Raw genomic sequence first — 13384 nt, 5'->3', positions numbered from 1 at the left:
CTCAAGTAAATGTACACACAGAAAATACAGAACTCCAAGAGGATTAAAGTATTCAGTTCCATTTCATTTTATTAAGTTTATTATGTTCAACAAAAGTGAGCATTCTCTTTTCCAGGGATGTGTGTATGTACTGTAAGTCATTCACAAATATAATAAACTATAAACAGTAGCTCCCTGTCATAAGTCAGCCAGCTATGTCTCATGAGACATTATCCTCTCCTCACAGGACTTACTAGGATTAATGATATGTCTGTGCCATGTGGAGACATTTTGGCTTCAATAAAATGTGTAGATAAAGGCCTGAGTGCTCATTTAATTGACAATCGTATTTTTGTTGTGTCATTTTGTTTAATGTATGCTGCTGTGGAGGCTCAGTGCTGACCAGTGTGTTGTTTTGGACAATTTACACTATTCATTTTGACATTGTTTCTAATTGGGGGGCACATACTCCAGTAATCACTGTGAAAATGAATAGTGTAAAATCAAGTCAAACTCTGTGTGTGTGTTTTTTGTTTTTGTTTTTATTAATTGTGTAACATGTCAACAAAAGAAATACTAATACTGCTGGGCATCAGCTGTTGTGGCCTCTGCAGACATTGCATTATCTTTTCTTGATTTGAAGAAGACCTCTTTTGAGGTCACACAAGGTCAAATTGGGCCTACACATCACAGGACATAAGTTACTTCTGCATCTCCCCCCAAAATGCAGTATGGAATGGGTTAGAGTATATTCTTTCTTCTTCTGTGTGTTTTAATAGCTGCTTGCATTCCATGACATTGCATTCCTGCCATCTTCTGGAATCAGTAAACTCCTACACTAGCCTGTCTGACATATTCATCCCTTCAATTTCATCCTATTCTTATCATCTGTCTGCAAATGTCTTTACTTGTAATATGTACTTGCACCATTGTCTTTGACCACCTTTAATTATAAGTTAGATCACAAACATATTATTATTAGAGGGATTTCTGTGCAAGCAGTATATGTTCTTCTACGTTGTTGTTGTTGTTGTTGTTAGGAGTAAATGCTGACTCAGCAATTACAAAAAAAACATTTCTAAAAAAACAAACAAAAAAAACCAACAACTTTTAAAGTGTTTTTAACGTTTGATATGAAAACTAAAACTAGGACGTCATCTGGCTTTACTTCCGCCTGGTTGTGTCACATGGGCTCTGCTGCTGTCGACCAATCCCGCACAACGTACAGTAGCGTCTCCAGAAACTGTCCACACTTGACTTCACCTCCGACCGTGTCATCCACTTGCGTGTGTCCGCCTCACGGTGAGACTGTGTGGGGTGTCTCTGTGGTGGCAGCAGCCGACCTCGACTACGGTTTGAAAGAGTGATTTGATACACATTAGACAGGAAAGGACCCGTATAAGGAGAATGTCGGATTTCGACAGCAATCCGTTCGCGGACCCGGACTTCAGCAACCCGTTTCAGGTAACGTAAGCTAGCTGACGTAGCTACATTAGCGTTAGCTACTGGATTGTTTCACAGTAATTACGACGTAGTTAACCAAGTGACTATCAGCGGGCAATATGTACTAAACTGCTGTGATAACGTCATTTCCGGGCTAAAACCATAACCCACTTGTTGGTAGGCTTTACTTGCATACTAAAGCTTACTTAGACGAACACTTGAGTCTACACTTTGGCTCACTGAAGAGTGACACCACACACACTGACAGTGCTGCGTGTGTGCGTTATCTCTGATTCTCACTGCAGGTAAATTGTGAGTGTTTAATCAAACACGATATCCCGAGGGCAAACAGCTGATTAATCCAGGATTTTCCGGTTATCCTGGCTGATATATGCCAAGACATGATTTCATGAAAACAGTGGTATATATAGTAAGTTGCCATGGAGATGTGTTCAATTATGTAAATGACACTCTAATCAGAAACCAATGCGTTTGTTATACTTATTCCATGGTACTATGTATTTTTGGCCTATTTTTATTTTCACTAGGTAAAATAGAAGAAAATGTATAAAAATACAATAACATTAATTTCTTCTATAGCTCAGAAAGAGTTATATTTTTCTCCAAATGCACATTACCTTATGTCATTTGTTCAAATGTCAATGGCTTTCATGTTCTAAAATATCTGAATTACTCAAATCTGACTTGACCTCCTAATCCCGGTTTAATATATTTCACAAAGGACAAGCCTGCCTTCTTGTTTGAACCTTCACTTTTGTTTACTCCAGTACAATACTGTTTATACAGGAGGCAAAGATGTAAACACCGCTTCCTCTACTTTTTCACCCGCCAGACATAATTTCCTTCACACGCGTAAAGGGAGCATGCATTTGTTTTGAATTCTTAACTAATGGATACTTTTGAATTCCCCTCGATGTAAAAAAAACCTTTTCCCTCAAATACAGATGGGTCATTGAGGGCATTTTCTCACCACTTTTTCATGTGTTAGGTTTTGTCAGGCCTCCAGCTATATTTAGTTTTCACTCCAAAGTATCCTGTCATGGTGAAAGCATGCATTTGATCATGTGCCCTACAGTCAGTGAGGAGTGACTGCATCCCTCAGTCAGCCTGCCCCACTCACTAACACACCCACACTCCCCCAGCTCATCACATCTTCTGACTAAAAGTTAACTTAATCATTTGATTTAAGCCAAGAAAACAAACTCATCTGCAAACGATTTCTCATAAAGGCTTTTTAAAACTGCTTAAATATGACCAGTATCTGGTTTTAAGTATTTTCTTCTTCTTTAAAGGGAACTTGCACCCATGGTGTTGGAATTAGAAAACCTACAGAACCCAGTCCGTTATTCTTTCTCATCCTCTTCTTATTATTTCTTTATTAAAGAAAAATAAACGATTAGTAGTAGTAGTAATAAATAAAAAGGCACTGCTAGTTAGACCAAACAAATAATTTGAATGTCTCTGTGTGATTATGTAGATTAATTGACATGTATTGTGCAATTGTTAATCAGTAACTGGTAATCACACCTCTATATAATAATTCATCTTGTTGTAGCTGAATGTCCGTTTGTACCTTTTCAATGATGCACATGCTTTAAGTTCATTATTAAGATTCTTCCGTAATCTGACTCCTGTGACTGTGACACAGTGATATTTAGTGTTTTTTTTGTAGAATTGCTGGTTAAATAAACCGGTACCTCTCAGGTTATACTGTTTTCCCTGTAGTGCTCATTTCTAGCTTTGTACATTTTTAGTTTAATGAAGAGAGAGTTAGTTTCTTCTCTAGAAAAGTTTATTATGAATAGTTCTTATTGCTCTTTTTCTGGATAAAGATTGGCCTTGATGTATAAGAGGCTTTAATGTTATTATAAAGTTTAATAAAATCTCAGGATGAGCTAATAGGATACTTAGTATCAGTATTAGTACAATGCTGGTCAAAGTAACTGGACCGGCTATAGGAAAAGAAAGGTTTGAAACCAAAAACAATCGGAAAACCCATGATAGCATAAGCAGCAACAACTTTTTAAGTGAAATATGTTATCATGACTCTTCAGAATACTTGTTACTGTGTTGGAGCATGGTTTTTGATAATGGCTGGTTATGGTTATGGTAAATGAATCAGCTGAAATGTGCCATCAACTGCTTAGTGCTTCAAAAAGAATTGGACTAATATCAGTATTGGTGGATACTCGAGGTAGTGATATCGGTATTGGGCACAAAAAAAACGGTATTCATCCTCCATCTTTCTCGCCTGCAGCACAGTTTGAGCGTACAAATGTGAATAATTCACCGGCTCCTCATTAACACACTGACATGACTTTAAAACAAAACCCTGCTGTTCTTTCTGCCACTTCTCTGTCATTTGTTGGCCCACACTTTTCTTTTTTGCCTGAGGAGAGATGGAGCTTTCTGTGCCACTCTGAGCTATCTTCAATAGTTCATGAAATCATATGGCGCCATCTTGGATGAGACGTGTCTCGAGGAATGGTTCACGCTGTTTTGGCCCATTTTACTGGATGTGGGCTAATTAAATAAAGAAATGAGGCTCCCATGTAATGACAACCTCCATATGGAAGGGTAGATGCTGTGATCGTGTCTGGAGCTCAGTCACATTTGCAATCTTGCAGATTATTCCTGTGTTACATATTGCAGCTAAATGTTTGTGGTGGTGACAGCTTGGATGTGTTGATGTCTTTATTATCAGGATCACGGTGGACATGAGTACTTTGTGTGTTGTTTTGTGATAAGAGAGCCATCACCATGCCGTCTGTTTTCACACTGGCAGACATATCACAGGTGGGTCATGGGTAGAGATGACCAACTATACTTTAGATCCTACACTTGTTTTTTATTTATTTTTTTCTGTGGCTGCACAGTACAGGGCAGCATTAAACTTTAAATACAACCTGAAATATTAATGACTCCGGTCTGGTGACAAGTTGCAGTGAGTGTATGTGTGTTAGTGAGAAATGGGGAGTGTGTGCGCGTGTGTGTAAGCAGAAGACGTGCTCCTGGAAATGTAAAAGAGTCAGAGAATCAGTGGCTGAGCTGCACTGGGACTGGATGAGGGTGGATGTTAAATGCTAATCTGCAATTTGAATGAAACTAGAGCCTGACTGACGACAGCTGATGGTAAGCTCATTTATAAAGAGACATGTGTGAGAAATGAAGCTTAACGGATGCCTTCAGGAGCCACCGCTTTTATATGCAAATTGCAGTATTTTATATTATTTTTTTTAAAGGTTGGCATTTTAAACACTAGAAGTAAACAAACAGTAGTTGTACTCACACATTATAATTAGTCCCTAGTAAAGTAGAATATAGATGAGGTCTGTTTCTTACTGATGTTTTATTTAAGTAAATGTAGTATCAATATATTGTAAGCAAAGTATTACTTGAAAGTACTCGTGTAAAATGGCTCCACTGTGTTTATAGTTGCAATTAAATCTCAGTTTGAAGCAAATTCCATAGGCTGCAACTTATTATTATTTTCTTTTTTAAGCGTTCCATGTTCTATGCCAGTTCATATTATCTTTCAGTTCTTATCGTTGCATTGGTAGTTGCTGCATCTTGTTTAAAATCTGCACAGTAAATATTCAACTGGAAAATGTATTTCCCAAATCAAATTGCAATACAGTATGTGATTTATTTTACCCAAATCATTAAGCACCGATCATTTAGATTATGTATCAACAATTAAGAAGAAATTTTATGTGTGTCATTAAACTGTAAAATTGCATCTCATCTTATATTTTATATGGAAATCTCAACCTGAAAAGTAACAATACCTACCTCAGAACAAGTATAATGTTGAAGAAAATACTACAAATAAAGGACTATCTTATCTTATCTTAAATAAGCACATCAGATCGTTTATTTCAGGTTTGTTTGCTGGCTGATAAAATAAAACGTCATTCGAAAACCTAAATGTGCAAATGGTCGTGTTCAAATGTGCTTGCCCTGCGAAACAGGAATGTGGGTAAAAGGATTGGCAAGTGCTTGAGCAGTTTTTTTTTTCTGCACAGCACAGCAAACAGTGTTCCATTTCATCTCTGTCTCCAGTAGCTAGAATCATTCGCCTCGCCACTGAAACTCGTGGACATGGCTATTTATAGACGTCTTCCTGTGAAAATTATTGGAATCATCCCGTCTTTGTCAGTATTGAATTATAGGCCTGTTGCGTTTCAAATAAAGACGGCTGTTCTGGCTTTGATCTGGTACAATAATGGGGGGTTTTCACAGTTACATGAGATTTTTTTCTTTCATACCATAGAGACTTTCACTTTTGTCCTCTGTGAAAACACAACAATAGACCTATCAAGAGCGCGGTATTCTTGTGCCAGAGTTTTATTCAGCCTTTCTACTTCCCCTTTTTCACTAACATCTTTTTCTTGTGCCTTTTTTTTGAAGGATCCGTCAGTGACCCAAGTGAGACCGACGGTTCCTCCTGGGCTGGAGGAGTACAATCCTTTCACAGATGCCAAACCAGTGAGTGCTTTTACAGATTATCCCGTCAGCTCATTTATCAGAAAAGTGGTGTGGAGCAACATTCACTGAATTCAGTGAGGATTTAATTTAGTTCCAAAGTGAGCCTTGGCATTTCTGATTTTCACATAATGCAGTAGCAATGGGAATACAATGGTCACTGTTTAATTTTGAAATTGAGTTATATGGGAAACCAGACAATAAGACCTAAATTAAGAATTATTATTATTTAAATTCAGAGCCTAACTTAATCATTCATTCATATTCTAAGTGTTTAACACCTGCATAAAAAACCCTATACTAACATGGATGATCACTCAGTCCAGTATGACTGCAACTAATACATGTATGTTTTTCCATTAATTGATTAGTTGTTTGGTCTACGGCTAGAACAACTACTCGATAAATTGATTACTTAATTAATCGCCAACTATTTTGATAGTCGATTCATTGGCTTGAGGGTTTTTTCTGATTTTTCAGCTTCTTAAATGTGAATATTTTCTGGTTTCATTGCTCCATATCATTAAAACTGAATCTTTTCCAGCACACGATTACTCGATTAATCGATTATGGAAACAATCGTTAGTTGCAGCCCTAGTTTGGTATATAACGTGCAAAAAAACGTGTTTCCCGAAGCTCAAAATGATGTTATCTTCAAATGAGGAGCAAAGAAAGCGGAACATATTCCCATTTAAGTAAATTAAATTTAAACTTTAACTCCAACCATCGATTATCTAAAACGTTGTTGATTAATTGGCCAGTCATCGATTAGTCAATTAACTATTCATAGACTGGTAATCATTGCAGCTCTATTCCCTCTAAGAACATTCGCCATCATAGATTTTAATTGATGAATTGTTTGATATAAATGACAAGATTGTAAATGAGATACTTCATTTACACTATAAATATAGTGTGTGTACTTTTTTCCCCATTTACTTGTCTCCTTGTTGTTTTCTTTAAATCTCAACCAACCCTGATCATTACTTTTCAAACGTCTGTATCTTCAGGGGCCGCCCACCATTTTTGAGAAAAGTCATTTCCTCATTTTGAGGCATCTCTGGACATTTTAACCAGATCGTTGGTGATGTGTGACTCTTTACAGTATCACAGCAGTAAGCATCGTGAGAGTAAAATGTGTTTGTGCGTGTGTTACCCTCTCGTAGAAGCCTGCGGGGACAGCACCCAAGACTGCTGCACCCACCGTCAACACACAACCAGCCATCATGAATCCCACAGAGGAGCCTCCTGCCTACTCGCAGGCTCAGCCACAGGTATGACTGACCACAGCTGGACCTCACAGCTGCTTCATGGCCGACTGAGAAATAGCAGGGTTGACAGACTCATCTATATACTGTATTCATACGCTTGCCATCAGCAAGCAGGCTGTGACATCTTACAACGGTTCCTTCTAACGCCACCCGCAGAGGTTTAGATGTACTGGAGGCAGCTGCTTTCATGCCTTGTTTGTGGACAGAAAAATTAGCTCAGCAGGAAGCGTCTGGATTTGTATCTATGACTGGGTTTTTCTAACTCCACACCGGCAGAGGAAATAACTTGTGATGCTGCATCTCATTTGTAATATGTTGCTGTGAGGTCTCACCTCCTACTGGTGCTGCCCCTCCAGAGAGTTTGATTTATCCCAAAAGAGAAAACAGAACATTTCTACTGAGCTTAACAAAAAGGAGGTCTCCTCTACTTCTTACCAGTGTGTCATCAAATTTATTTGTGTGTGTGTGTGTGTGTGTGTTTGTAGGAGCAGCCGCGAGCAGCTGCCGAGCTCTTAAAGCGACAGGAGGAGCTGGAAAGGAAGGCTGCAGAGCTGGACCGCCGGGAGAGAGAAATGCAGTCACTCAGTGCTTCAGGAGGTCAGCATCAGACGCCGGTCTATGAGTACAGCTGCAGATCAGAGTGACACATCAAAAACATGTGCCAGCTTGATTGAGGCCACATCGACACGATCTCTTTCTGTGCCGTTTTCAAAAAATATCCCCTTGAAGAAGGCATCGTTTCAGGAAATATCTGACTCAAAACGCTGTAGTACATATGCCAGCACTGTAGTTGCACTGTAACGTTACACCAAAAAACAGAAGAAGATATAATAACAGAGGCGGAGCCGGAATGAACCGATCCAGAGGAAAGAAAGTTTACATTTATGTTTCGTGTCTTTTCCATGTGCACGTTGAGTGACTTTACTGTAAAAAGCGACATTCTGGCATAAACCTAAATACTTTATGAGAGAGTTTGTCTGCTGGAAGGCTCCATAGATAAATTAAGGTAATCTCATTCTGGTTCTAGCTTCATGTTAAAGTTGATATATGATTCTAATTCTCAGCTCAAATGTAAACAAAAACATTTCTCAGAAGAAACATTAAACATGCCTACACCTTTACTGAGCCAAATATTCTTAAAATGATTGAATACATTTTTCTCATACCACCGTTCTAGCTTATTACTGGTAAATAAAACTTAACGTTAGCTAAAATTGATTAAGTTAAGTATTTTTCTTGATTATTTTTCTTGTGCAAAACTTTTTTTGCAGTGTATAGCCTCTGTGACTCAAAAGGCTTAGGCCTGGTTTACACTGCATGCGTCTTCATTTTGGCCCCCATGTTAACAAATGAGAGCGTCTGATCTATTTTCCACACGTGAAAACCTTATAAATGTCAGTGTCCAAACCGAATCTGTATACATATAAAACATACATATTGTGTTGTTAAAACAATTTTTAGTTGCTGTCTGTGGAGGAAATGAAGGCTACAACTACAGGAAAACTATATTAAACAGGTGAATGCCACGCAGCTGCGATGCACACGCGACTCGTGCACTGTGAACCAGGCCTTTGCACACCATCACTGGTTGAACTACACCATTTGCAGTATGATTTGTGTGGGTTTTCTCAAAACTGCGGGATGAGTTAGGGTTAGAGTTACTTGGTAAAATGATGGCAGAAGAAGAAGAAAAAGCCAGACGAATATGATGAGAGACTGCTTTGATCTTCGATCTCAGCAGGCACTAATAAACAGGTTTCATCCGTTATATTCCAATAGATCATATACAGAGAAGACAGCTTGAGTTTTCTGCTTTGAACCATATTAGCCACGGTAAATAAATAGCATATCTTCTGCAGTATATCTCAGTGAACATCTGTGTATCATATTAACTAATAACTGAGTTAGCATGCACACAGGAATCCAGGCAGGAAATCAGTCAATGCATTTACCATAATGTACAGGGTTACTGTAAAATCATGCTTACACGCAGCCAAAAAGATACTATTTTTAAATTTTAAATTCAGAATACAACATTGACTCATATTTCAATCACGAGCTTGACTTTTATTCTCCTGTTTCAGGCAGGAAAAACAACTGGCCTCCACTTCCCGAGAAGTCACCCGTGGGTCCCTGTTTCTACCATGACATTACCGTGGATATTCCTGTCGAGTTTCAGAAAACCGTCAAGATCATGTACTACCTCTGGATGTGTGAGTCATTGTTTGTATTCCTATGTGTTAGCAGCTGTGTTCCAGTTCATAGGCTGCTCCCTTTGGAGGATGCGTGGCCTCCACAGCCCCACGTCGACTGTGAAGGTGTGAAGTGTTTAAGTCTTTTGAATGCACTTAATGTAAGGGTCTTGATCTGTAGAGGCCGTCATCTTGTGCTGCCAAACCAGCCATAACGTGTGTTCTATAGTTTAAATTCAACAAAAACGAGGAAGAACGACATCCTGTCTGGTATGTGAAGACCACCGTAGTTCTCTGACGTGCAGAGAAATCATCTATTTGTTACTACCTGGTAGTTATATATAAAAGTGTGTTCTTCAGAGGGTTTGTTATTGTTGGACACCATTAGCCCCTTTTCAAATATTTGTCACAGGCATGCAGGGAATTCTGGGACGGGTTTGGGCTGTGAAGGAAGCACCTGTTGGATTCCTTGTTGCTCAGGGATGGAGTCTTGCACGATGGGACAGCTGAGTTGCTGCAACCCTCTGAATAGGAACACACTGCTGTGACATTAAATCCTGTCTGAATACCATGCCACTGTATGCACAGATGTTCCCCAGAGAAGGACTCCGGCTTTGCTCATTACATTTTTCTCTTCTCACGAAAAAAGAAGATTGTTTTGGTGGAATTTGGTTCAGTCCACGACAAACCGCTGAGCTTCAGATATATAACAAGCGTGACATTAATATTTTGCCCCCAAGCAGCCCTCGCTACAGCCTCACAGACTTGACTTTAGACTCAGTTCTGTTTTCATATGTTGAACATGTTGCTGGGCGGAGTAGCCCACAGATAACATGTGTTTTCTTTATAAAGATAGTAAATCACATGAGCGTATCAATGGAACCCTCATGAATAGGAGGAAACAGACTTCTTTTCCTCCTTGTCTGTCGTCTTAAGTGCTCAGCCCCGATGACATTTAAAAATTACAATTTGCATCTGAGATTAAGGGAGTGACTGGTTTCCTGTGGAATCCAGCAGCCACATGACAAGGACATGTGATGCAATCATGTGGTTTGATGAAGTGACTGGGTCAGATGATTGCTTAAAGATTGGTTTAGAAATAGACCTCGGCGAGCAGCAGATGCCCTAAAGGAAGCGATTCTTCCTCACTCCATTTTGTGCTTTTACTTAATTCAGAGATTAATGTCGGATAAAAAACGAGGAATCTCAAACTTTCATACAAGCGGGGACCAAAAAGGAAGCAGACGCTGCTCCCTACCACCCCCACCCAGCTGTGGTATGTCAGTCAGCAGCGTTATGTCGTATTTCACACCATGATAGAAAATCTGCCACTGTACAGGTACGTCTGTAACCACACAGTGACTGTTTAGGTTCCCCGGGAACAAATGGAGTTAACGATTCATTATTAAGTGAGATAAGAGTGTGTGAGCTGTGCTCTCAGAACCTGCGAGCTCTGATCTATACAGTCGTAACATACCGAGAATGCCATCGACGCCTGTCCCACTTTGATTAAAACCCATTTCTATTTCCTTATTCCTCAGTTCATACCGGAACGCTGCTTATTAACATGGTCGGCTGCCTGGCCTGGTTCGCTGTAGACTCATCACGTGGCGTGGACTTCGGCTTGTCCATCCTCTGGTTTCTGCTCTTCACGCCCTGCTCTTTCGTCTGTTGGTACAGACCGCTTTACACAGCCTTCAGGTGAACAACACAAACGTCTTTGCTGAAAAGAACGTTTCTCCAGGAACTCACTCAGGCACCTTCTACCTCCACATGAGCGTCGCTGGTGCCAGTTTCAGCTGACATAGGGCGAAAGGCGGGGTCACACCCTGAACACATAGAGACAAACAACTATTCACTCTCACATTAACACCTATGGTCAATTTGCCTAATCCCCAAATCTGCATGTTTTTTGACAAGTGGAGAACCCGGATAAAACCCATGCACAAACGGGGAGAACGTGCAAACTCCACACAGAAAGGTCCTTGTTCTTGCTGCAAAGGCAGGAGTGCTAACCACTACACCAACCGTGTGGCCCGCATCTATACTAAAACATACTAAAAACAAAAACATATGTTTTTAGTATGTATCTTAAGGCTTAAATGTTAGAAATCAATGGCAGAGTTTCCAAACGTTTAGGATTAGAGTCTTAAAAAGCCCTAGGGCGTTTGGTGACATGCTGACTATATGAAAGCAGACTGCACCTGCTGTAATAGACAATAAAGTTCAAATAAACAACATTGCATTCCATTATAAAACAAACACAGTGTGTATTATCGCAATAACATCAACTCAGATTATATAAAATATGTAAAACTGAGGCCGTTGGCATTTAAAAGGGTACTGTAAAATTTACGAAACATGTAAACTAGGAGCTACACTTAGTGCACAAAGTATTAATTTAAATTTTTCAAATGCGGACACTAATTGAGCGTTCTGTAACATTTGGCATTTCTGACCCAAACAGCTGTCGCTTGCTGTATTTTACCAACTGTTGTGGAAACCTGGATGTCAAAAGGCTGTGAGCGGCATTATTGGCAGCCCTAAATTTAAATTGTGAATTTACAGGATGTACCATTGTTATCGGTGAAACCAGACTTTTCATTCATCTGTGATGACATATCGTCGTCATTTAAAAAAATGTGTTCAAGTGATCATTCTGCTGTGTTGTTCATCACATCTCTTTGGTGTCATCCTTTTGCAGGAGTGACAGCTCATTCCGATTTTTCCTTTTCTTCTTCGTGTACATCTGTCAGTTTGGCGTCTACGTGCTCCAGTGTATCGGCATCTCTGGCTGGGGCGCCAGGTGAGACAACGGGCGCATGGAGACGCCAAGAAAACAAATGTTTTGACTGTGTTTTTAGTCAATGTTAATCAAACAGGAAACAGATGGAGTTATTAGGGACTAGTTTCAGTGGTGAATGAATCCACATTTGGAGCTCAGTGGCTCAGATGAACACACTGGACATCAGCTGAATCAGTGTAGTGTTTGACTGCGTCACCAGATTCATGGACACTGACGACTTTCTTGTTTCCAGTGGTTGGATCTCAGCTCTGACTTGCCTGAACAGGAGCATCCCAGTGGGCATTATAATGATCCTCATCGCTGCTCTCTTTACCTCGCTGGCCGTCATGTCACTCATCATGTTTAAAAAGGTAAAGCAAACTCTTGTTTCTGTTAAAATGCATTTAAAAACCAAACTATGTGTAATTTGTTTAACCTTCTTTTAAGTATTTATGTCTTTCACCACACTATTAATTAAGTTTATAGAAGAAATCTCAGCGTGTAAAGGCTAAAGGCCCTGGTACGCATGCCGAAGTGCGCGTCGCATACTCGCGTGTCCTGTAGTATCTCACTTCACCATCGGGTGGCGGTACCAATAAATCTGGGATAAGGCCACGTTTTAGCTTCTATTTGGGGAAAAATGTACATCAGAAAAACACAATTTTTAGTATCTTTAATTCCTAAACGATTAAAAAGAGTAATAAAAGGAAAAGGTTATGTGACCCAGTGGTGAATAATTCAGTGTATTGCAGGCATTGGTTTCTTAATTTATATTTAACAGATACTTTCTACAAATAAAATAAAAGCTAATCTCTGGAAATGGGGGTCGTAATTCAAGTAGCTGTCACCTGTCACTGCCTCTCCATCTCATGCCTCCTCGTCTGTCATCCGCACCAGGTCCACGCGATGTACAGAACCACCGGCGCCAGCTTCGAGAAGGCCCAGCAGGAGTTTGCCACGGGCGTCATGACCAACAAGACGGTCCAGATGGCCGCGGCCAATGCCGCCTCCAGGGCCGCACAAGAAAGCTTCAAAGAGCAGATCTGATTGGCCCGGAGAGCTCGCTCATCTCTCACCCTCACTCTCTCTCTCTCTCTCTGTCCATCCAGTCATCAACCCTCCCCTCCCCAGCTCACAAACACAGCATCAATCTCCATCCAGCCGAACTCCCTGTTAGAACACACGCAGTGTCCCGCAGCCTTCTGATC

At 40.1% G+C, this 13384-nt stretch overlaps 1 protein-coding gene across 1 annotated transcript; it reads left to right on the top strand.

Moving 5' to 3' along the window:
- Positions 1–1191: 1191 nt before the first annotated feature.
- Positions 1192–13294, top strand: LOC122780135 (secretory carrier-associated membrane protein 1-like). The gene is made up of 9 exons (XM_044042947.1): positions 1192–1443; positions 5854–5931; positions 7095–7202; positions 7685–7796; positions 9284–9412; positions 10933–11092; positions 12096–12197; positions 12430–12547; positions 13074–13294. Exons 1-9 carry the CDS (start codon positions 1387–1389, stop codon positions 13221–13223), a joined length of 1014 nt encoding a protein of 337 aa, XP_043898882.1. The 5' UTR covers positions 1192–1386; the 3' UTR covers positions 13224–13294.
- Positions 13295–13384: the final 90 nt, after the last annotated feature.

Source organism: Solea senegalensis, linkage group LG13, assembly GCF_019176455.1.
Source record: "Solea senegalensis isolate Sse05_10M linkage group LG13, IFAPA_SoseM_1, whole genome shotgun sequence".
In the NCBI taxonomy this organism is placed as follows: domain Eukaryota; kingdom Metazoa; phylum Chordata; class Actinopteri; order Pleuronectiformes; family Soleidae; genus Solea; species Solea senegalensis.
This window is presented reverse-complemented; position numbering and strand designations above follow the sequence as displayed.

Bases quoted from the DNA above. Each gene is read 5' to 3' on its own strand.
- LOC122780135 (XM_044042947.1), top strand. From the start codon at position 1,387: ATGTCGGATTTCGACAGCAATCCGTTCGCGGACCCGGACTTCAGCAAC. The intron at 7,797-9,283 runs GTCAGCATCAGA...CTCCTGTTTCAG, and splicing joins GTCACTCAGTGCTTCAGGAG to GCAGGAAAAACAACTGGCCT. The intron at 9,413-10,932 runs GTGAGTCATTGT...CTTATTCCTCAG, and splicing joins CATGTACTACCTCTGGATGT to TTCATACCGGAACGCTGCTT.